General features: G+C 35.4%; 3 protein-coding genes and 2 long non-coding RNA genes across 6 annotated transcripts; all 5 read right to left on the bottom strand.

Moving 5' to 3' along the window:
- Positions 1-6,012: 6,012 nt before the first annotated feature.
- Positions 6,013-6,892, bottom strand: LOC135149240 (uncharacterized). The gene is made up of 4 exons (XR_010287540.1): positions 6,793-6,892; positions 6,560-6,694; positions 6,410-6,470; positions 6,013-6,329 (listed from the first exon to the last, which is right to left on the bottom strand). It is a non-coding gene; the product is annotated as an uncharacterized LOC135149240 (long non-coding RNA).
- Positions 6,893-6,989: 97 nt separating this feature from the next.
- Positions 6,990-8,638, bottom strand: LOC135149132 (uncharacterized). The gene is made up of 3 exons (XM_064084015.1): positions 8,017-8,638; positions 7,211-7,940; positions 6,990-7,113 (listed from the first exon to the last, which is right to left on the bottom strand). The coding sequence occupies exons 1-3, from the start codon at positions 8,635-8,637 to the stop codon at positions 7,001-7,003; spliced, it is 1,464 nt and encodes a 487-aa protein (XP_063940085.1). The 5' UTR covers position 8,638; the 3' UTR covers positions 6,990-7,000.
- Positions 8,639-9,750: 1,112 nt separating this feature from the next.
- LOC108213813 (uncharacterized) lies at positions 9,751-11,503 on the bottom strand. Its single transcript, XR_001805383.2, has 3 exons — positions 11,231-11,503; positions 10,333-10,530; positions 9,751-10,233 (listed from the first exon to the last, which is right to left on the bottom strand). It is a non-coding gene; the product is annotated as an uncharacterized LOC108213813 (long non-coding RNA).
- A 1,536-nt stretch (positions 11,504-13,039) lies between these two features.
- Positions 13,040-17,165, bottom strand: LOC108203629 (putative ubiquitin-like-specific protease 1B). 2 transcript variants are annotated; one of them, XM_064084833.1, is made up of 9 exons: positions 16,923-17,165; positions 16,598-16,750; positions 16,426-16,521; positions 14,413-14,490; positions 14,227-14,301; positions 14,060-14,137; positions 13,854-13,982; positions 13,552-13,710; positions 13,040-13,364 (listed from the first exon to the last, which is right to left on the bottom strand). In XM_064084833.1, the coding sequence occupies exons 2-9, from the start codon at positions 16,748-16,750 to the stop codon at positions 13,290-13,292; spliced, it is 843 nt and encodes a 280-aa protein (XP_063940903.1). In that variant the 5' UTR covers positions 16,923-17,165; the 3' UTR covers positions 13,040-13,289. The 2 variants fall into 2 exon arrangements, with proteins under 2 accessions (XP_063940903.1, XP_063940904.1); XM_064084834.1 differs by lacking the exon at positions 16,426-16,521 and having other exon boundaries at positions 16,923-17,164.
- Positions 17,166-22,261: 5,096 nt separating this feature from the next.
- LOC135149208 (uncharacterized) lies at positions 22,262-23,984 on the bottom strand. Its single transcript, XM_064084211.1, has 4 exons — positions 23,136-23,984; positions 22,870-23,013; positions 22,487-22,759; positions 22,262-22,401 (listed from the first exon to the last, which is right to left on the bottom strand). The coding sequence occupies exons 1-3, from the start codon at positions 23,976-23,978 to the stop codon at positions 22,637-22,639; spliced, it is 1,110 nt and encodes a 369-aa protein (XP_063940281.1). The 5' UTR covers positions 23,979-23,984; the 3' UTR covers positions 22,262-22,401; positions 22,487-22,636.
- Positions 23,985-24,461: the final 477 nt, after the last annotated feature.

Below are 24,461 nucleotides of genomic sequence, written 5' to 3'. Positions count from 1 at the left end.
ACCCATATATTCATTACACCCCCGGTTTCCCGATAAACACCTCTATATTAATTACACCCCAACTTTATAGCCAAACACCACAATATTTAGAGCACCCTAGCTTTTTTCTAAACACCCCTATATTCTTTACACCCCCACTTTCTTTATATAACACCCCTATATACGTTACACCCCCAGTTTATCGCGAAACACCCCTATATAAAATACACCCCAACTTTGTTTCTAAACACCCCTATATTTTAAGACCCCCAACTTTCGTTTTCTCATATATTTATAACACCCCCCATATATTTACTACACCCCCAGTTTACCGGATAACACGGACTAAAGAGCAGGTTTTCAGTCATAGGGGTGTACTTTATATAGGGGTGTTCAGCTACAAAGTTGGGGTGTACTTTATATACATATAGGGGTGTGATAATTATTACATTTCTCACAAATACATATAGAACGCCGTCGTCCACCGAGTTAGAGCCGCGCCGTTTTAACTGTATCTCCGTTCAATTGGTTCACTTGCTTCTCCGTTCAATTGGTGTTAAGGTACAATCACAGCTTCGTCAATAAAGTAGATAGTGCTAATTTGTAATTGCATTCTCACTTGCTTTTTTCTTAACACCCCTATATTCTTTGGGGTGTAATTAATATAGGGGTGTTTATCGGGAAACCGGGGGTGTAATGAATATATGGGTGTTGAAAACGAAAGTTGGGGTGCTTACAATATGGGGGTGTTGAGTTACAAAGTTGGTGTGTATTTTATATAGGGGTGTTTCGCTATAAACCGGGGGTGTAAAATATATAGGGGTGTTATACAAAGAAAGTTGGGTGTGTACTTTATATAGGGGTGTTCTTCTAGAAATTGGGGGTGTAATAAATACATGGGTGTTGGAAAATAAAGTTTGGGTGTAATTCATATAGGGGTGTTATTGTTTAAGCCGGGGGTGTAGGTAATATATGGGTGTTTTGCACAAAACTGGGGGTGTTATGTATATAGGGGTGTCTTATAAGGAAAGTTTACACCCCCACTTTCTTTATATAACACCCAGATATTCTGTACACCACCACTTTCTTTATATAACACCCCTATATACATTACACCCCCAGTTTTTCAAGTAACACCCTATATAAAGTACACCCACTTGCTTCTCCGCTGAGTTGTGTGTTAATTTTCAATAAAGTAGATAGTGCTAATTTGTAATTGCAACTTCTCGTGCACAATCACAGCTTTGTCGTAGCTTTCTTCAATAAAGTAGATAGTTCACCAACATTTCGCCCTATAAATAACAGATGATACTTAAATTGTACACTTACAACCACAGCTTTGTCGTAGCTTTCTTCCTTGCATTAGTCTCTAGCTTGGAAATGAGTTTCGCTGCACGCCACTTGCTGCAGTCTTCACAGCCAACAATGCCAACACTCTTTCTTAGTCTAAAGATCGTGAATCAAAAACTAAATTATGGTTATAGACATTCCTAGTTTCATACTCAGAATCAGGCATTTAACCTTCAAAAGAACTGCAGTACTTTGTTTTAATCTGATACTATTATTCTGACTATTGCGAAGATAAAGTTCACAGCCAAGAAGAATGTGCTTGATTAACAATAAACATTTCATGTTGCTTTGTCTTTTTTTGACGAATGTAGATGGCGACAATCAAGGGCACCTCAATGATTTATACATTAAGAGACCTTTACAATGAGCTTGATGATAGTTTCCGAAACTATTTAGATAATTCAGAAGATTCTAGATGTCTCCTAGATCTTCTGAAATTTCCAGCAGCAGATATAATGCCTTCCCTCGTGTCTTATTTTCTGGAATTCTATAACCCAGAAGAAAATGTGTTTCGCATTAATGACCAAGTACTTTGTATTTCATTGGAGGATGTCCTGTTTCTCACCGGTTTGCCCATTGATGGTGAACCGGTTATTGATCATGGAAACAGGGACGCACTTGGTTTTCATCGGGTTTTTGGGCTTCGTAATCAGAAATTCCATAGTACTGCAGAGATGAAAAAAGTAGTCATAGAGGGTAAGGATAATGAAGTAAGGAAAATTGTTGTCCTTTTGTTGATTGTACGATGCTTCATTGTGCCCTCGGCTAACGGGGGGAGAGTTTCCACTACTTACCTCCGATTTATTGAAAACGTGAATCGGGTGGACACATACGCATGGGGCGCGGCACTGCTGGCCTTTCTGTATCATGGGATTGCTGAGTGGAAAAGGCCAGAAAGTAAAAAGAAGACTGTCGAAGGAAATAGTTGGATAATTTTGGTAAGTTTTGAATTTTATATCTTTTGTAATTTGGAAACGTATCAGTTGAACTATTATCTCTGTTGACTACGAATTTGACAAAACTTCATATTTGACAGGGCTTTTTTCTACTACGGATCCCGAAGCTCCGGGAGGAGCTTTCCAACTATTTGAAGCTGCCTATCACTTTGAATGTAAGCGAGTTAACTGTTCCGTTCTTGCCCCCGATTATTGATCAGGTGGGGAAGATGACACACAATCATCGAGCAGATTTTGTGGGCTTTAGGAACCAGCTGGATAATATCTTTCTTAACCTTGCACATGAAGTAAGTTTGTAAACATAATTACCTTTTTTCAGATTATGTAAAATCTTTCCAACTTGATTTGCTATCATGTGCAGGATGTTAACTGGACTCCTTACGAACATTCCATCCATCCACAAGAACGGTGGAGCACTCGTATTGGTCCGATTATATGCAATAATTTTATGGTTCACCATTAACCACACCTTGCATATAAACAATTTCCGTTTCTTGAATACTATGATCTTGAGAGTCTCAAATGGAAGCCACATGAAATAAAATTCAAGAAAAATAGCAGTGGCTCCGACCAGAACTTAATAAAGCATTACCAGAAGGAATATTACTGGTGGAAAGGCAAACATATTCCCAAGAAACTTTTTGATAGAAAGATTACCAAAATCTACTGTAGGAGGACTTTCAAAAGGCCTCTCTCTGCCCCTTCAACTTCCAGACGCTCACCCCCACCTTCTGACAATAATGGGGACGGGGGAAATGAGGAGGAAAGACAAAGGTATTCTGCTCTTCAAAAAAAGAGAAAGTTTTCTAGTTTTTGATGACTAGTTTTGTAACCCTCTTCTTGTGTTAATGCAGGGATCTCTCTGCCCCTTCAAATCCCAGACGCTCACCCCTACCTTCTGACAATAATGGGGACGGGGGAAATGAGGAGGAAAGACAGAGGTATTCTGCTCTTCAAAAAAAGAGAAAGTTTTCTAGTTTTTGATGACTAGTTTTGTAACCCTCTTCCTGTGTTAATGCAGGGGTCTCTCTGCCCCCTTAAATCTCAGACGCTCACCCCTACCTTCTGACAATAATGGGGATGGGGGAAATGAGGAGGAAAGACAGAGGTATTCTGCTCTTCAAAAAAAGAGAAAGTTTTCTAGTTTTTGATGACTAGTTTTGTAACCCTCTTCCTGTGTTAATGCAGGGAGCTGAAGTTGAAGGAAGATGAGAGGATGAGAGACTTAAGTTTATTGGATTGTCTTAAACCTCGGAAAAACCTTGACGAGCTTGTGATATATTATTACGTGAAGTAAATTCATGAGTTTATGTTCAAAATGATTTTTTTCTTTTCTTGAATCAGATATTTTGAGATTGTTGTTATATCTTTACTAATTTTTGGTTTCGTTTTGGATAGTTATTTGAAGCGCACAATGCCTTCCAATGCTTGTCTTCTGCTCAGCACGTTTACCTACAAAAAATATGAAGGTGAATTTCGAAAGCCCTCTTCGCAGATTGGGAAAAAAAAATTGAAGGTATGGAAGGGAGAATTTGATGAATACTCATACATCCTCTTTCCCATGTGCTTTAGGTAAGATTCTAAAGCTAAAATTTTAAAATCCTTATGCAACTTAAGATCAAGTGCAATGCCAAAATCGGAAAAATATTATAGTCGGTATGTTTGTTTTTCTATTATACTTGTTTTTGTTTTTCTATTTTACAGTGGACACTTTAGCTTAGATATAGTCTGTTTCATAGACAAGGAAGAAGGCGCGGGTGAAATTTTGATACTTCATTTAGATTCATTACAATATCACCAAAGTACTCGAATTTTTGAAATAATTACATGGTAAGAAAAGTGAGATCCTTCATCAACTAACATATGCTTTATAATGTCTTACAAAACAAGTCTTATTTATAATATTTAATCAATGTAGGATTTTGAGACTGAAGTGGGAAGAAAAATCAACTTTAGATTTTCCACAGATTGTCACAAAACCTGTTGAGGTAAAATATCTTTGTTTTGCGCCTTAGATTTTGTGTTATCTTGCTTATTTCAAACATGCCTACAAACATGTTATATATATCAGGTTCCTCAACAACCAAACAAGCATGATTGTGGTTTGTTTGTGATTCACATGATGGAACTATTCCTCCAAAAAGCTCCCACACGATTTACAAATGACAATTTAAAAATGGTATCAATTCCTCCCCTCTTCTCTCCCCCCCTCCCTCGCTCTCTTCCTCTCATATAAACACAAGTTTATAACATGTGCTTTACTTCTGTTTTTCAGTTTGGAAAGAATTGGTTTGACCCACTCACTGCATGTGCATTGAGGGAGAGGATTAAGCCTATCATTGAAGCAGAGATTGAAATTGAGTCGAAGAGAGATGAGTTAAAAGCGGGTTAGAAGCTTGTATTTCTTTATTAAAGAAAATTCTATTGTCCATTATTCTTTAAGATTTTACAGATGTCAAACACTAACATTTTATTGTTTCTGTCCCAGGGAACACGTTGGGCAAGAAACGTCGTAGGGTGATTGGTGAGAAAAAGATCGTGCCAATTGAGCCTCTGGAGCATGTACAGAAGAAAGTTACCCGAGCTAAGGCGAGAAAGATAGTTACCCGGGATCAGACGAGAAGGCATATGAAGCTCCGGAGAAACATAAAAACTGTGGATGGTCCCGTGATGAAAAGGAAACAAATCAAATATAGTGAAGATTTTGAAGATTTAACACCTGTCAATCAGAACGTTAGGAATCTCCGGAGCACTATAAAAACCGTGCTTGGCCACAAGAGAAAAAGGGAACATGTCGATTATGCACATTTATCAAACAAACCTAGGAAAGGTCACAAGCTATTTTAAGAGGAATGCGCATTGCAGAGTGCAGACTTGGCTACTATGTTTGTGTTTGAGAATTCTTAGTTGACTTGTAATCTTAACTAAAATGATTTGAATTTGTGCAAGATTGTTAATTTGTGCAACAACATCAGGACAGATGGCCAGAGTGTGGCTATGCCATGCTCCTCCTTCACTCCATGCCATCATGTTAATTAGATTTTCTCTTGCACCATTCCTCTTTTGTTTGTAACCTGTTATTGCAGAAAAATATAAGCTGATCTTTTCTTTGTTTTTCTATGTAAATCCCAAAATTTGCGGTGCTAGTTTGGTTTCTAATGATGAATGTTATCCGAAAAGCCATTGAGAAATTAATCTCTCTTTGTGTAATCATGTGATAATCTCTTAATAGAGTCTGTGGAAACCCGATGGGTTCGGGTTCGGGTTCGGTAAAAAATCGGGTTCGGGTTTGGTTTTTACTAAATCGGTTTCGACCGACCCAATTGCCATGTACATGGCCTCCTTTGTAATTGAGCCCGGCCTGAATATCCCCAAAACATGATTTTTCGGCATTTAATTTTTGATGTCATTTTTGCCAAGTGGGGAAAATAAAATATTCGAAAGACGTAGAACGGCAGTGGTCTACATTTATTTATTATTTGAAATGCTAAGAACGACCCCGTTCTATAGTAGTCGTATTTTTGTAAATAATTTGAAAAAAAATGTATTTTTAAAAAAATTTCAACTTGACAGTATTTTTGTAAATAATTTGTAAAAAGTTAGTATATTTATAAATATTCCATTTTTAAACCCGAATTACTTTCGGGTCGGGTTTGGTGCATATTTTACTATAAATTTTTTGACAAAAATCGTACAAAATTTTATACAAGGAACGGAGTGCATAGCTTCGTGTTTATACAAGGAGGAAAAATCATCAAGAACATAATAAGATTTTCTAATCAGTACATAATAAGTGCTTTCTAAATAAAAACAGTTTAGCTGCTTCCTAACACTACAAGAAAAACACGATCTTACAACTGTTTTTCACCATTTTATATCCATCTTTACACTTAATTACTCAAATCTGTTTTAGGAACAGGTTTAATCCTCAAAATTACTTTCTTTGTGACGGACAAAATGGATGATCCCTGACATAATCAGAAACAGATGTAGTAGTAGCTGCTGCCAATCCTTTAAGATATAATCGAAGATTGCCGTTAGGTCCTGAGGATCATACACACCATATTACCATCATGCAACATTATAATTTCAAAAAATAAATAATTAAAAAGAAGCAAACTTACCCAGTTCATCATCATTCAAGTTTTTGTAGTTGTATGACGTGGGAAATATTGCTGTATTCGGCTGTAGGATGAAATTACATCAGACTATAAGAAACTAATTTGCTACGCATGTAGGGAAAGAACAAAAAAGTGAACATGAAGACAACTTACTAGATTTAATTTGGCTTTATGCTTTGAATCGTCAACCAAGAGTATGTTGGCTACATCATCATATCCTATTTCACGGAGCTTTCTAGTTTCCTTGCACAATTCACCTTCTTTTGAACGAGTACAGTTGGATTGATCCTATAAACAATTATCACAAATAACCATGCAACTTGGTTACACGCCACAGTAAAAAGCATCCTAGAAGAAATTAGAGCAAAAAATTGTAATTGACCTACCCAAATAAATTTCAATTCTATCCTAGTAGAAAAGCTTATAGTGGCGTTTATAGACGGTGTCACGGTTTTCCTGCATTACACAAATAAATTTCAATTCAAGCCTCGTAGAAAAGCTTAAAATCATTAAGACAGAAATTACTAAAAACAAAAATATCGACAAGGAAGATAGACATGTATATATTTCACATGCAACGAGTTGAATAGAAATTTATTTCAACATGAGAAAGAAAAGCACATACTCCATCTTTGCTGACCATATGCCTACATCAAACCTCTCCAAGCAAAACTTCAAAAACTCTTCACATTGTGGCCTCTTGATAACTAAGAAAAACAAAAAGTAATCCAATTAAAATTTATGAGTCACCTGATTTCATGCAAAAGAAATTTGAAAAAAAAATTCATAACATTTATGAGTCACCTGATTTCATGCAAGCTTCCGTTTGAGTTTCAGAATCAGATGGAATATATATTGGTATGTAGTTTTGAAATCCATTATGTGGCATTCCGTGTAAAACACAAGCAAGAACTCCATTTATGTCAAGTACTAGAAGTTTTCTTCTAGTAACAATGGCTCTATCCGGGCCCGTGATCTGACAAGGAGAGGTCTTCTCGGAAATGACATCTGAAACAATTGTTGGAGGAGCTCCTGTTGAGGAGGAGATGGTGGAGGTCTTCTTACGCCTAGCATATGTTGTACCAAATTTATTTTTTCTTTTCAGGGAGGGAGATGGTTTTGGCTGTGGTGACTTCTTAGTCCTCTTACGCTTAGATTTTAAAGTGGAAAGCACTTCCATTAAGGGTAAATTTTCATCTAACTTGTCTTCCTCTCCATGTCCATCCATCTCATCTGCCTTGTCTTCCTCTCCATGTCCATATATATCAAAGATGTTTTCATCATCATGGCATTGCTTCTTAGAGAAAACGGCATGCTCCAGCCTTGCCAATCTTTCTTCATAGATTACAGAATTACATGTGGAGCAGCGTTGTTGTCCAGACACGAACTCTGATGGTTGTCCAGACACAAACCCTGATGTCAACTTTTTCTTGCACTGTTTCCATGCTTGGTTCAACTTCTTTTTGGTCCATGCTGACATGACTGGTTTACCTTTATCAATGCATTCTGGATATTTTTGCTGGAGAAAGAAAATCTGAGAAGAAACCAAATATTAATCAAGAAGTAGCACAGCATAGAATACAGGTCCTTGAAAGTTACAATATACATACCTTCAAAAAGTAAACGCAGCCTCCAACCCCTGCATTCCGTCTATCTCTGCCCTTCGTCCTTATTTGGTAATCCTTGATGGAATCGAGGAGCCATTCAAGGATATATTTTCCCCAATTGTATTGTTTGGCAGATTGTACAACAGAGAGGGCTTTATACGACTTTCCACTGGGAATGATTTTGGTTGATGGGCAAAAGAAATTACCTAATGCAATAAGCAAAAAGGTTTCCTTAAAGTCGAGATCAGCTTGTTTAAAATTCTCTAAATCTGATATTAAATCCATGAGTTTTTTCCCACCAAATTTAGCCTTGAGTCTTTCTTCTTCCTCATCCGAGATAGATACAGGAATTGGAATCCCCTCTGCCGGGATTCCTAAAACCCTACCAATATCTCCGGCCTTGATATCAGCCCCAAATACGGAGCATGAGTTGACATCAAAGTTATCTAAAAGTGGTTTAATAAGTTTAAATTCCATTTTAACGGCCTGAAGATGTTGAAGGCATCCAAATCCCATCTCCTCTACTGCTTGCATCAACTTTACATTTTCTTGTATCATTTCCATTACTTTGACTAGTCCTTGAGGGCTGCAATTGGATTTCAGCACTGCCTGATGTTTCTTCATATCTCTGTATAGAACATTACTTTATAAGTTGAGACACAAAGCTCATAACCCCCAAAAAGATCATTTGATCAGTAATAATTCTGGTAATAACCGAAATCAGATAGCGCAAAAAGCATTACTTTATAAGTTGAAAATACTATAACGTAACATGGATATATTGCGATTAAAGTCGACTGGCTTCTCGAACTTTACAGAAACAGAGAAAGGCCTCACATCAAGACTATCATCCAAGTGAGTGACTGCAATTTTACGAGAATGTGAAGACTACTTTGCAGCGTTCCTGGTACCTGATTTTATGAGTACTATCCTATCAATAAAGTGGTATGTACTTTGTTAAATATCACTCTCTAAATATAATCTGATCATCTTCTATCAAGTGATCATCCATGATATATTTTTCAACTTCGATAACATGAATAGAGCTATACAATTGTTCCACTACAATTACAATTACTAGTTCTCAATTTTCATTTTACTTTTCGTGTTCTAATAATCAGCAATGCAATCAGAGAATGCAAACAGAGCTAACAGAGAATCAGAGTAACGAACTTCTTGCCTGCTATCTTGCTTGCTTGAAGCTTCAGCCATCTTTTTCTCAATTTCTCCTCACTGTGTAAATACCTGTTCTTCTCTCCTCACTGTAATTACCTGTTCTCCTAAGCGGGTCCTTTCTTGAGGAAATCGGGGGGGACTTGCTTTGATTTAATTTAACGATTCTGGGCCTTTAACATAGTTGGCCCAGTTCTCCATTTATCTCTTCTAGATTAAATCATGTTAAGCCCAAATTCTTTTAGGTGCCGTTTGGAAACACGGAATTCATTTGAAATGTGGGATTTCAAATCCAGAATTTGAAATCTAGAATTTGAAATCCAAATCCATTGTTTGGGAATATTAGAATTTCAAATCCTGGATTTGAAATCCAAATCCACTGTTTGGGATATCTTAATATTTCAAAGGCTGAATTTGGAATTTAAACAAATTTTTACTTAAAAACTTAATCATAACTCCAAATTTAATCACAAATACGTTCTTCAATATTTATCTTAATAATATTTTGAAGTAGGCGATACATGAGATAGATATTTGATCTCATTCAAAATTACAAATAAAGTCTAAGATAAAATGAGTAAATACTTTATTATAACATGTACTTCACACTTATAATTCAAATATTACAAGCGATCTTTATTTATCTTATGATTTTAATACTACATAAACTTGCCGGAAAACACAAGTCACTTCTTGGATCAAACAGACACACCCTCAGTTCCTTTATGCAGCTCAGGCTCAAGCCTGCATCTTCTTAAGAAGCTCAACATACACTTCAGGCTCCTGAACAAATTTCTTAGCAGCATCATTCGACAAATTTCTCAGCCAGAACCTTGATGCCACTCATTTTCTCGATTGCCTTGATCCATCCAATGAAGCTTCCAAGAGCAATATCAGTGTAACCAATGTTATCTCCCCGAAGTAGCTCTTCCCTTTGCTACATGTCTTGAAAGCCTCCTCCAGCACCGATCCTTCCGCTAGATGCTCTATCAACGCCACCCTTTCGCTCTCTGGACCAAAACTCAGCTTGAAGATCACTGGAACCACCTGCAATATGCGACAATATTAAGAAAAATGAGAAAACTACTACGGATTGTTAAAATAACGGGACTTACGAAATCAAAATTTAAAAATTTAAAAATGTACCGATATTAAATGGGATTTCACCGGCGAGATTGTTGAAAATGAAGGCAATTTCTAACAACGAGGTGCAGTTGGTTAAACTATCTGGAATGCTTCCACTAAATGAATTGTTTCCAAAATCTGCATACTGCAGATTTTTGAGGTTTCCTAGCTCTGGTGGGATTGAATCCGAAAGTGTATTTTACTCTTGATATGAAGGTACTGCAAATATCATGCAAGTTCAATAGTTAAATGTCAAGTCTTGTTATCGCTAATCAGCTATGGAAACACGAAGAAACCAAAATCATATATTAATAAGCAGGTTTTCATCATTCTCTGGTTCGGGTGCATCAGCTGTAGCTTGTTTAGCACTGTCAGATGGTTTCGAATAAACTAGTAGAGTCATTTCTGAGCCCAGTCTCAAACCCACAAGTTCACAACCTCAATTACAAACAAACACAAAAAATAAAAAAAAATGTATAAGCAGCAATTACCTCAATAATAGCTTTGATACCACAAAACTCACAAATACCTCAATAATAAGACTAACATCACCAAATAACACATAATTATTCTTACAAGCAGCAATTATTCACATCATATACTGGTACAAAGCTGCTCAGGAATCACAAGCACAAGTAAAATAGAGCACAAATCAAAATGACAACTACACAGATTATATACACAAAATTAAACCCTAATTACAAAAATGAGAGCTATGAAATCAATTACACGCACATATATACATACAGATATCAAATTACGCATATATACATACAGAGCTGTGTAACAATTTAATCTAATACCGGCAAGAGAGAAAATGAGAAGGAGAAATACAGAGAGGGAGAGAGAGAGAGCGAGAGAGAAAGGGGAGAGAGGGGGAGAGAGATAAGGGAGAGAGAGAGGGGAGAGAGAATCGCACCGAGACCGGAGGATGACGGGAGAGATCGAAGAGGACCGATGACGGGAGAAAAGAGGACCGGAGCGAGAGCGTAGAGTGAAGGAGCTGCTGCTGGGTGTTCTGTTTTTCTAATTTCAAATGACATGTCTGAGTGGCATTTCAAATTATTTAATTTTGGCTTTTGTTTTAATTTGATGGAATTGGACAAATCCAAATCCAAATATTATAAAGTTTGCCAAAAAGTGGATTTGGACAAATACATGATTTGAAATCAAATCAAGATTACCAAACAGGGCATTATTTTGAATTGTCATATCTTGACTCCTTTCCCAGCCCAACTTGTCTCTTATTTTAGTTTTTTTATATAATTATTTTATTTTATTTTGTCAAAATAAATTAGATAACATTATTCTTTTAATAATTATATGTATATATGTGTGTACATATTTAATTTTGTTAATATTTTTAGGACTACTAACATAAAAATCATATATTTCTCAAGTAAATTTCAAGATTTTAAGTAATCGAAATAGAACGGGGCGGGAACATCGGAAAAGAAATGAAACTTATTAAATGTTGTACGACTATAAATATTTATAAAATATATTTTATACCATCAATAATATTTTAAATATAAATTAAAATATTATGCATGAAGATAATCAATTCGGTTATATAGGGGTGTTCTTCAAAAAACTGCGGGTGTACTGTATATAGGGGTGTTATTGGATAAACTGCGGGTGTAGGGAATATAGGGGTGTTTAGCGATAAACTGGGGGTGTACAGATATAGGGGTGCTAAAAAAAGCTGGGGTGCTTTAAATATTGGGGTGTTCAGCCAGAAAGTTGGGGGGTACTTTATATAGGGGTGTGCTTCAAAAACCTGGGGGTGTAATGTATATAGGGGTGTTTTATAAAGAAACTGGGGGTGTTAACCGGGGGTGTACAGAATTAATACTTAACACCCCCATTTTATCGTGAAACACCCCTATATAAAGTACACCCCAACTTTATTTTCCAACACCCATATATTGGTTACACCCCCAATTTCTCGATACACACCCCTATATACTTTACACCCCCAGTTTATCGCGAAACACCCCTATATAAAATACACCCCAACTTTTTAGCTAAACACCCCTATATTTTAAGCACCCCAACTTTCGTTTTTAACACCCATATATATTTATTACACCCAAGGTTTCTCGATAAACACCCCTATATTAAGTACACCCCAACTTTATAGCCAAACACCCAAATATTTATAGCACCCCAGCTTTTTTCTTAACACCCCAATATTCTGTACACCCCTGGTTAACACCCCCACTTTTTTATATAACACCCCTATATACTTTACACCCCCAGTTTATCGCGAAACACCCCTATATAAAGAACACCCCAACTTTGTAGCTAAACACCCCTATATTGTAAGCACCACAACTTTCATTTTTAACACCCATATATTTATTACACCCCCGGTTTCTCGATAACACCCCTACTACTCACACCCCAATATTATTACCACCCCCATTATTTGACCCAGCACCCCAATATTAAGTACACCCTAATATTATCCACACCCCCGTTTTATGGTACTCACACCCCAATATTTTCCACACCAACAGTTTATGCTACTGACACCCACAGTTTATGGAACACCCCCATATTTGTAAGGCACATGCAAGTTATTCACATTGCCACATTGCAATTCCACCAGGTCATAATCGAGACAGTGGAGAAAAACAACACACATACAGTAAATTAGTAACTAGATCCTTTAAAATAAAATCAACTCAATAACCTACTAAAGTTGATCAGACAATAACAAGTATTAACATGAAAATCACTTGAATGAATAAACCGTAAACTGCATATAATACTTCTTGTCTAAACACCAACAATCCCATACTAGGGTTCCATAAAAATCCAAACTCATAAAAGTTAGTTCATAATCAAAGTATTAAAACAATCCCAAGATAACCAACACATGTTCATAAGAAGAGATAAATAAAAGATAAGAGAAAACAAAGCCAATTGAATGTCTTCAATGGCTGAATTCTTCTTCGTTGATGGGGAACACCTCAGTTCTCCTCAGGCAACAGCTTTTTATCCAGAGTCTCCCTTATAAGGATGTGCCTTGCATTGTTCGCATGCTCCTGAGGTAATAACAATCAAAGTAAATCTAAGTAATGAAGATTAAACTATACACATGCAAATAACTAAAATGTTCCTTATAAGGATGTGCCTTGCATTGTTCGCATGCTCCTGAGGTAATAACAATCAAAGTAAATCTAAGTAATGAAGATTAAACTATATACATGCAAATAACTAAAATGTCCTTGCCTTTGAGAAAGGTAATCTAATTCCTTTCAACCAAGACTCCATACTCTTAAGCATGAAAACTCCACAATCAGAACCATTCTCTTGCTTCAGATTATTCGTCACGAAACAAATTTCCCAAATGGACTTATTAATCTCGTGACGATATTGCAAATGTTGCAACTGCAGCAATTACCAAAACAGGAAACAAATAACAAAACTAAGAGAACAAAATGTTGGAACTGCGACAGTTAACAAAAAAAGCCTTTTTCTGGTAAAAAAAACAGGAAACTAATAGACAAAAGTAAGAGAACAAATTCATGTACCAACAGATAAACATGCAATCGGTGTGTGGAATGGAGAGGATACAAAGAATCCATGATGTAGATTTTGTGCTCCTCAAATATAACGTGAATCGAGAAGAAGTGATTCTCATCGATTACCCCAATGTGAGTCTGCATAATGTGAGTTTGCATCAACTAAACTATGCTATAAGTTCTCTTTACAGTCAGATAAAACCAATAAGATTTACCTTTTCATTGCCTGCACAGTGAATGGAGTGCTTAAAGTGAAAATCGAGGCCTGCACTGCGCACATTAGCACCCCAACACTACAAGATAACCAACTAAAATCAACATCAAAACAACTATAACAAAGGGTAAAAACAAGCTGATGGTGTGTAGAATCGTTTTGACTTACAAGTGGAGAAATAATGTAACACTTATGCTCAGTATTCAACTCACGTTTGAGGATTTCACAAAAAGATTCAGCAACCTGTGCACAAATAAGGAAAGCCAATGATTCTACCTTGAGTGATTGAGTTCAAAAAAACTAGTTAAAAAAGTAGTTCTAAGAAACATTGAATCATTGAGTTTAAATGCTTACGTCTGTGTCTAGTTCAACCTCTCCTGAAAATCGGTGTTCAGCTACATTCCAATCATCACGTCGATATTTTTTATCCTCCTGATAAAAGAAATATGACTAGTTAAACATTTAAGGACTAAAAGACAAATAAAGTTTCATAAAGGGAAATAATTGACAAATAAAATTTCGGCTTAATTGTACATTTGCCCTTAAAGTATCCGGGTCTGTACACATAAACTCTTAGATTAAAAAAATGGATAGACTTGCCTCTAATATATGAGCAGTTGAACACCACAGAAACGTGGCTTACAATACAGAAACGTGGCTTACAATCGACACTTATGCAACTCATATTATAAATCATGACACAATCTCCAAAAAACACTGTAACTCAGATATTTCATAACCCTCCTCTTATGAAATAAACATGGATATAATGTGGAGGATTATGTGGCTCACTGCTATTCAATGAAAAATTACAAAAAAGCGTATTCAGGGATCATATATCCTATGAATAATCATGAATTATGGGGAAAATCGCAGTATATCCCAACACACATTATCAGACCCCCAAAAATTCTCAAACAAACGGGGAGGCCTCAGAAAAAGAGAAAGTTATCGCAAGGTGAAGAAGCAGTTATAAAATATAAGGATGGTGCCAACATTCTAAAAAGAAAGAACCAACTCACTGTGAGGTAAATTTCATGTTGAATATTATTAAGCATATTATATTGTCGTACTAATAATAATTCACTTGCAATGGCCAGGTGTGGCTCTTGTCGAAAACTAGGACATAATAAAAGAACTTGTCAAAAGTCTGCTGAAATAGGGGAGTCTAGCGCAAATTCAAGGACATCTGAAATGGAGGTAATTGCTGAAGCTTCACCAAAGACAGGACATGTGATGGAGCCTCATGTTACAAGTATACAGGAAAGGAATGTGGAAAGAGCTCCCTGGAATTTCAATGTTAACACAGCTGAACTCCATAACACTAATATTGGACCTATGAAGCTTGCCAAAACTCTGCCAGTGAGAAAATCAGGGTACAAGACAACAGTTGGTGGGGTAGTGGTTAAATCTGCACCATTTTCTCGAAAAAATGGTGCCAATGTGATAACTAGTAGCCAATTGAAAGAAGCACTTGCAGTAGCGAAGGCGAAAATTGGAGAAGGGATTAACAAAAATTTGACAATGGAAAAGGAAAAGTAAAAGAAGCACTAGGAATTATTTTGATCATTATGCTCATGTACTGGTTTATTTTGAGCAGTTTGATCATTTTGGTTATTCACGGTGCTTGTTACATTTAAACTGCTATCTTTTGGTGTACTTTAATGCTAACTATGTTCATGGTGCTTGCTCATATGAACACAACATTTTATATATTTAAGTGGTATTTTGGTTATGGGTGTCCAATCTCTCTGTTTCATTAAATAGAGATTCTTTGTAACTTCATTACAAAGCCAACAAAGACTCTGTATTTCACGCAAGAACAGGGGGAAAATGCAGTTTTATTATCAAGACAATGTGCTATATTGCACACTTCTGATTGCAGTTTTTAGAGACAGAGTGTTGTTGCTCTTAAGAGACATGATGATTTTGGAAATAGTTGTGTTGTACAAATACTAAGATAAGTTCCTGCTGTAAATATGCATTGCGCAGGTACACTATCGGCTTTTTTTGATGTGGATTATGGGAAGCTAATAAATATTAATATAGCTTTATTCAGTCTAAAAAAACACAAAAAGAATAGAGAGGGAAGAAGAAAAAAGAGGAGGGAAGTGATTAACGCTAATTGCCGCCAATATTGCATACACATGTGTACATGGAACTGTAGAACGCGTGCAGGACTCTCTCACTCTCCAACAAGTTAATGCAGTTCTTATTCCACCAGAAAGGTTGTAATGTTCGGATCCTCAAACTTTACAGGTAAGTCTATCCGGGTTTTTAATTTAAGGGTTTATGTATACACGCATGTTTAATTTAAGGGCCAATGTCTAATTAAGCCTAAAATTTCACAAGGGGAAAGAATTGAACCCTTGATGTCAACAACTTCTCGTAATCAACATTGCTCCAATTTAATTCTGAAATGATTTTAGCCAAAGAACCGAGATGAAATCGCTTCTTATACTCCTACAATCACCCCAAACAATAAGAATCCAAAATCAATAACAACAATTCAATTGACTTGCAAAATTTAAAAACATACCCATTTTTCCTTAGCAAATTGGGTTCGTGCAAATTGTTGAATGTTTGATGTAACATTTTGTAGTAGAGGATCTTCATACACAATTGTAGATTGAACACCAGCAACACCAGACATGGTAGATTGAAGGTATTGTCTCAATTGGGACTTGTCCATCTAGACAATTCACAATCACAACAATTAACAAATATATAATTGACATACACAATTCACAATCACAACAATTAACAAATATATAATTGACATACACAATTCACAATCACAACAATTAACAAATATATAATTGACATACACAATTCACAATCACAACAATTAACAAATATATTACCGGCGAGGGATAGAGAGAATTGCAGAGCGAGGGATAGAGCGAGTTGGTTACTTGTGTTGTAGAGGATTACTGGAATGTTTGGTTCTCGGGTGATTGAAGTCGTTTTATAAGTTTTGTAGTGTTTGTTGTTTGTTAATGATTATGGATTTATGGTTTGTTTGATCGATTTTATCTGTGAGTCTGATGTTGTAAGTTAGTAATGGACGTAGAAGCTCGATGTCTAAATGATTTTGTTAAGTAGTGGGACTGGACTGAGTGCCTGTTTGGGGACTACTTAAAAAAAGAAATAAGCCCTTATTTATTTTTAGAAAATGAGTTTTTTAACAATTTTTTCGATATAAATAGTAAAGAGGTGTTTCATATTCATTATTTGACAAAAAAATAGGGACTTATTTCAGAAAAAAGTAGGGTTTGATGTACTTTTTTTTCAGAAATAAGCCCTTATTTCTGAAAAATAAGTTTAGCCAAACGGCCCCTAAATTGGAAGTTTCATCAACACTGTTATGGTTTCGTTAGTGATCAGACACGGGTGTTATTTGTTGTTTATTGTTAGCACTCTTTAGTTGGTCTAGTGATATCTGATTTTGTGAAGTTAACATTATTATTTATTTGTAGGTATGAATAAGATGGTTTTGTTGTTTATTGTTTATGGTTAGCAATCTTGATAATTAAAATTATTTAATATTCAGAAAATTCCATGAAATGTAATTTAAAACAAGAAAAATCTTTTTAATTTTATGTATTATATGTATTATATAGTTTTTAATTTTATTTTTTTAGTAATAAATTATAAATAAATTTTTATAGTTAATATTATAAAAACAATATTGTCAAAATAATCAACTTTAAAAAATGTTGATTTCATACTTGAAGCAAAATGTATGTAAAGATCAAATTTTATTTGCATAAAATTAATTAACACGAAAAAAAATGTATAAAAATATGTGCGATATGATAAATATGTAATTGATTTAATTTAAATATTTTTGATTAAATTTTATATTTCATGAATTATTTTTCTAGTTTTTATACTTTCATGAACTGATTTTCCAGTGGGCTTAGGTACACTGGATTCACTTTGATTGATATTGGGCATTTGGGCTCAATGTATCATTCAGTTTCATGACCCTAATCTAATTTCACCGACCCAACAATATACTCTGCTTTTGAATAACATGGAGACCATAATCTGGGAAAATAATCTTAATCTGGGAAAAGCTATGCATATTGTTTCGAGGGGGAGGGTAGAGGAGGTTGGCATCCATAATTATGAGTGTTACTCCACTCGGATATCGAGGTTGGCATCATCAAATAAGTGGTTAGGCATCAAATCTCCTTTTATTCAATGGCCATTAAGAGGAAAAGAGGTGAAGACCAATTCTCCACAACCGAAGGGAATTCAATTCAAATTAAAAGAAGGTGGAGGGGAAAGCAGAGCAAGCGGAGGAGAGGAGAACGGGTAGAGGGAGTCGGAGATAATTATTCCAAGCGGAGCAAGCGGAGGAGAGGAAAAAGGGTAAATACGGTATGAATTCAGAACTGGATTTTCCTGCATGTTAATTCATATGTTCAGTTAGTAATATTTCTTAAAAATAGCTCTACATGCATTTCTAGATGCAAACTCATCCATTAAACTCTCGAAATAGTCTTCGATTAGTAGCCTTAATCTCCTATTGCAGTTCTATTTGTAGTCTTGTAATTCTCGTTGATTTTATTGTTAAGAGATTAAAGATAAAAGTTGATTTTAAAGAGAGTAAAGAGTGTTGGATAATCTCAAACTATTTATATGTTTCTATCATATAAATAGTTTTATATGTTAGTTGGTGTTTGGCTGAATATTTTCTAGCATGTAGTTGGTTATCTGCTTTTACATTGTTTTAATATGTAAGTTATCTCAGTAAATGAAAAACACCAAGTTCTTGGCATTCTTGTGCTGTATCTGTTCTCCAGTTTATATCGACTAATTAAACACATTTCGATAAAGAGGGACAGATATAAGAGAGGTAGTTTGGCTTTTCACTTTCAAGCATTGTTTTTGTTTCAATTTACTAAGAACAGTATCAAGTCTAGGTTGAAAATGCACAGAGAATGCTAACTGGAATGCTAACTGCTAACTGGAAAACATTTATATTTGATTGTTTTATACAGATGTCCTACGTATGGACAGACCAGAGGTTGGCAGTCCTAGTAACCAACTTCTTTAACTATGTGTATAGTCAAGATACACGTGATTCGTATGTGCTGTTATTGCAACATCTGAGGGAGCCGTTGCTCGAGTTGACTGATGAAGAAGCTAATGATTATCCCGGGGATGCTGGCATTATAAATAAGCTCTCTGAGATTGCTGAAAGTTATAAAAATAAAACGCAACATTATTTTGGCTTGAAAATAAGACTTGGTAAACCTGCATGTAAGGAGCTTAGGGCTTTGGTTAAACATGAAAGGTTTAATGAATATCTTCCACCTGATGCCAAGCCCACGCGTGTCACCGATGTAAATGTAAGTAACCTAATGATTTTGATCTATTTGTTCGGCTTGCCCTCAAATTTTTATTGTGCTCTAACATATTTGTTGGTTTTTTCTAGTTAAGCGGGTCTGCTAGTATTATGTTCTGTTGGTCAGATGCTCGTTTGCGAAGCCTAGTGTATGTTTATCACTCGTGTCTACAAGATTTTGCTTGTGGACAGGGTACTACCGAGAAGAAAGTTGCTACAACTGTCTTAGTTAGGGATGAAGGAATACAAGACCTGTACAATTTTCCCCAAATTTGTCCCCTTATTTGTCTATACTTTTTTCTTCTTTATTTTTATCTATAAAAATAATTATAAAATATTAAATTATTATAATTATTTACATTTAAATTGAATTATTAATCTAACCATGGTTAGGAAAATAGGATGAGAATGCTAAATAAAAAAAACTCTTAATATAACGTGATTGATTTAAAAATTTATTTATAATTTATTACTAAAAAAATAAAATTAAAAACTATATAATACATATAATACATGATTGTCGTACGTATGCTCTACAATTTTCTTGTAATAGACTTAAAACTTTGTGCAGGAACAAGGTAGAAGATGTTGTTTCCATTGAAGACGCTTATAAGATTCTAGAAATGAAACATTTATATTATTATGTGCATATATATATAAATATATATATATATATATATATATATATATATATTTATTTATTTATTTATATATATTTATATTCACACATAATAATATGTATATTATTTAAATATATGATAATATATGATAATATATTTAAATATACGTACATATACATATAAAATTATATGTTGATATGAATAAATATTTATATATATATATATATATATATATATATTTATATATATTATATTATATATGTGCATAATTAAATATGTATATTTATATGACTATATAATATTATATATACATCGATATATCACACCCCGAGTTTCGTAAAATACACCCCCTTATTTTGGGAACCCCTTCTTTCTGAAAAAGCACCCCGTATTTGTGGCACCTCCTTTTTCTTAACGAACACCCCAGTATTTATTCCTGTATTTCTCGCACCCCCTCTTTCTCAATAAACACACCCCCTTATTTTTTACACCCACAGTTTTTGTAAAACGCAACCCCGTATTTATTGCACCCCCCAGTTTAGTCAAATACACCCCTTATTTTTGGCTCCCCCTTATATATAATAAGCGTAAAATTAATCTTATCCAAAATTTTGTTTCTCGCTATTTTTGTCGGCAACATCAATTATTTTTATTTTAACTCCAATTTAATTATTTTAAGTCAATAATACTTATTTTAATAAAATTAATCTTTATTATTTTAGTTATTGTATTTTTGAATAAGATTTCATATTTTTCTAATTTAAAAATCATTAAATTAAAAATTTTCTACATTTTTCAATTAACATTTTTATTATACGGTATAAAGTGAGACACCATATAGTGGAATGCAAAAGTAATAACAGCCCAATCTAACTACACCATATAATAGTTGTAATACACTCCAACTGACATATTCAATTCTAACAAATTCTATTACCAAAGTCTTATAAATAATATAAATAATTATCAGTACGTGTGTGTACTGAAGTTTTTTATTAATAATTATTTAGTTAGCAAGACTCAAAAAATCTAAAACTAATATAAATATCAGGTACGTGTCTATTCAATTCATTTTGCTGCTGACCTTTTGTTTGCTGACCTTTTGTTTTCCTTTTACGTGTCTATATATATTTCTCCATTTCCTTTTACATAATGGAGAATATGGAGCGTGCAGAGCTGAAGATGAAAGTCGAAGAGCTTGAAGTAGAAGTTGCAGAGTTGAAGAATATTATAAAACTGCTAAGGATTGTGATAAAAAACAATGAAAGTAAGATAGCTCTTCTTGAAAAGCACAAGGAGGAGCGGGCCGCGTTACTTCATTCTGCACTAGAAATGATGATGGGGTGTGGGGAAGTAAGAAAGGAGAGGGAAAGTAAATGATATATATTCTTTACAAGTTTCTCTATGTATTATTTTACCATGGAAAAATTGCTCTGATTGTAACAAAGTTTAAGGATCTAATTAATCTATATTTATCTCAGTTTCTTCTTATTTTTTTTGTTTTGATGTGTTAAATCTAATTAATATATGAGATTAATAACATGATGGCATGGAGAGATTCAACTAAACGAAATAAATCATCTGTACACACATGTACTTGGCTCTATCAGTCTCCACTGGATATCTATGTGTGTACACACATGTACACACATATCTGCAACTTCAGGCTCCACTGGATTATCAGGATTTGGATCCTGATAATCCTTGTCACTAATGTTTTCTCTGCTTTTTGGCTTTTATGGTCTCTTGGTTCATTTGAGAAAGAAGAGTGTCTGGTTGCTTCCAATTTCGCCTGGGATATCGCTTGTTACCCTCCTCCTCAACCAGCTCTCTTCCAGCCACTATGGGAGGTACAACTGTGTTTTCAACCAGCTCTTTTCTTCCAGCCACTATGGGATCAACCAGCTCTCTTGGTTTATGTTTGACAGTCTCTGGAGGCTCCTTTGTATTCATGGGTTCATCCTTAGTCCCCTCAGGCTGTTCAGGCCCCATTGTATTCTTGAGTTTCCCCGCAGTCCCCTCAGTCTCCACTTCATTTTTGTCCACAGGCCCCTCAGGCTGTTCAGTCCCCAGTGTATTCTTGAGTTGCTTTGCAGTCTCCTCAAGCTCCATTACACTCTCCACAGGCTCCTTAGGCTTATCCAGATTTTGATGAACAGACATCTCCCCACGTTGTTCAGGCCCCAATACATTCACGGGTTGCTCCGCAGATGGCTCCGCAATTTGAGGATGAACAGTTACAATGTTCGAAGTTTTTGGAGTGGAACTTAGGTTAATCAGCAGAGCTTCTGGCTCTGTGTATCTGCAGGCATCCTTCATTGAAAGAGCTTCAATTAACCTCCAGTCATCTCTATCATCTATTCCCTGTTGATGTTACAAGGAACAAACAGAAAATAGATTAATATTTTCTAAAGGACAATAGATTGCTACTTATGTAATATGAATTTACCAAATATTGAGTTTTCAAGTCTTCAACAAGACCAAAATCATTGATTTCCGAGAGGTAATCACCCTCCAAGGATCCCACTAGTACCTGTCTTGCTTGCCCGATTACATGCGCAAGCATGACACCTGCATAGCTTAAAATATAAAAAATTAGTCAAGAAGGAATATTACACACACATGGGGCTTTAATTTGCCTAAACTCACCCTCACAAGCTTTCTGAAAAAGTGGCGTGTGGTGGCCATGGTCAAGTTGAGAACAAAGACCACATTTATTGATCTAAAAAACATATAAAAAAACCTTAGACATATTAGGAAAGCCTTACTTATCACAAGAGAGAGAGAGAGAGAGAGAGAGAGAGAGAGAGAGAGAGGAAAGCTGATACTTACGTCTTCGGAGTTCAGTTCATCAAGCTTCAATTTCCATATTTCTTTCTTCCTCCTAATCACCGGGTATTTATCTGCCGGTACTAGAGCTGACTTAAGTTTCATGTCCTCGAGAACCAACTTCGGAATTTTATCATAAATGAGTGCCTAACACAGTCAGGAACACAATCAAACTTGATAAATGAAAAAACATTGAAAGTTGTATATTTGTGCAATCATAGCATGGTAATACTCTAGAAAAACATAAGAGCACGCACAAAAAAGAACACCTGAAAAACAGTACTGCAAGCACTAAATGTCCGAGTGTTCTTCTTAACAGCCTCATAAATTCTGTCAAGTATTGCTTGAGCCCAATTAATTGATTCAAATGTGGACGCGTCAACGCAATACTTGTAGTTCCCACTCCTGATGTATGCATTTTCGCTAGATGGAAGGAAAATCTGGTCAACCACAAACAAGCGAACAAGCTGCTTGTATTGGTCTTTCTGTTCATCCGTTTCCACAGGCATGCGCCTCAAAATCTCTATCAAGGAGTGACAACTCAATTCCCTCTTAATCCTGTTTTTGTGCTTCTCCTTGTCGTTTCTATCTTTTTTCTCCTTTTTCTCATTCTTAGAAACATACAACTGTTTTAAACTATCCACAAAAGGTGGAAGCCGCATCATTTTATCCTTCCCCTGCATCTCAAATTCCCTGATTGGCTTACCGGTATGGTTGATTGATAGTGAATCTGCAACCCGGTGTGCACAAAAACTGATTTCTATTCCCTCTTTGATCTTGAAGATACCTCTTTCTTGATCAAAAAAATCACAAAATAATTGAATGAGGGCAGCGGAGCAGCCACTCCCCTCCTTCACTCCCAATAGTTTGTAAATCTGGGAATCTTTAAAGAGTTCTCTTTTAAGAGAAACAGCCTCCTCATGTTGAGCATCAAGTACATCAGCTTCTGATTGTATGGTAGAATCATGTGTCTGAAATATTTTTTTGATGCTTATTAGCCGTCCTACTAAAGTAGCTAACTTTTCCACATGAGGCTGTGCATCTTGTACATCATGCGGCTGTGCATCTTGTACATTAGATTCATTATGCTTGAGTTCTTTAGACAAATCCATGTCGATGTCCCTGTCATAATTATCTGAACCATGTTAATAACCAGACCAAAACCCCTTACTTACGAGTAGTTCGCTACTATTTATACTAGCAGTCTCGTAGTATAAAATGGGGGGGTGTTTACCTAAATACTCGGGGTGTAATGAATATGGGTGTTCAATCAGAAACACCCAATATTCAGCACACCCCAGTTTTTAAGGAAACACCCCATATTCCTTACAACCCCAGATTTCCCCCACCACAATTGTTATACAAGGGAGATATCTGAACGTAAAAGAACCACAAATTCGGGTGATGATATCTGAACGTAAAAGATTTAGCCAAACACCAATATATTTCTAACACCCCCATGTTACAAAGCACCCCAATATTAAGAACACCCCGAGTTTAATGTAAAGCACCCCGATATTCAGAACACCCCCATTTTACTGAAACACCCCGCTATTTCTAACACCCAAAGTTTACTGTTTGACACCCAAATATAT

The sequence above is a fragment of the Daucus carota genome, chromosome 9 (genome assembly GCF_001625215.2).
Source record: "Daucus carota subsp. sativus chromosome 9, DH1 v3.0, whole genome shotgun sequence".
NCBI lineage: Eukaryota > Viridiplantae > Streptophyta > Magnoliopsida > Apiales > Apiaceae > Daucus > Daucus carota.
This window is presented reverse-complemented; position numbering and strand designations above follow the sequence as displayed.

What these genes read in the sequence shown, in the direction of transcription:
- LOC108203629 (XM_064084833.1), bottom strand. Translation starts at nt 16,750, where the DNA reads ATGGACAAGTCCCAATTGAGACAATACCTTCAATCTACCATGTCTGGT. An exon ending in ACTGTGCAGGCAATGAAAAG is followed by an intron (nt 13,983 to 14,059) that starts GTAAATCTTATT and finishes CACATTATGCAG; the next exon opens with ACTCACATTGGGGTAATCGA. An exon ending in TTAGATTACCTTTCTCAAAG is followed by an intron (nt 13,365 to 13,551) that starts GCAAGGACATTT and finishes TTATTACCTCAG; the next exon opens with GAGCATGCGAACAATGCAAG.
- LOC135149132 (XM_064084015.1), bottom strand. Translation starts at nt 8,637, where the DNA reads ATGAAGAAACATCAGGCAGTGCTGAAATCCAATTGCAGCCCTCAAGGA. An exon ending in GCTGCGTTTACTTTTTGAAG is followed by an intron (nt 7,941 to 8,016) that starts GTATGTATATTG and finishes GTTTCTTCTCAG; the next exon opens with ATTTTCTTTCTCCAGCAAAA. An exon ending in GGAAGCTTGCATGAAATCAG is followed by an intron (nt 7,114 to 7,210) that starts GTGACTCATAAA and finishes TGTTTTTCTTAG; the next exon opens with TTATCAAGAGGCCACAATGT.
- LOC135149208 (XM_064084211.1), bottom strand. Translation starts at nt 23,978, where the DNA reads ATGGATTTGTCTAAAGAACTCAAGCATAATGAATCTAATGTACAAGAT. An exon ending in CTTGCAGTACTGTTTTTCAG is followed by an intron (nt 23,014 to 23,135) that starts GTGTTCTTTTTT and finishes TGACTGTGTTAG; the next exon opens with GCACTCATTTATGATAAAAT. An exon ending in ATGAACTGAACTCCGAAGAC is followed by an intron (nt 22,760 to 22,869) that starts GTAAGTATCAGC and finishes TATGTTTTTTAG; the next exon opens with ATCAATAAATGTGGTCTTTG.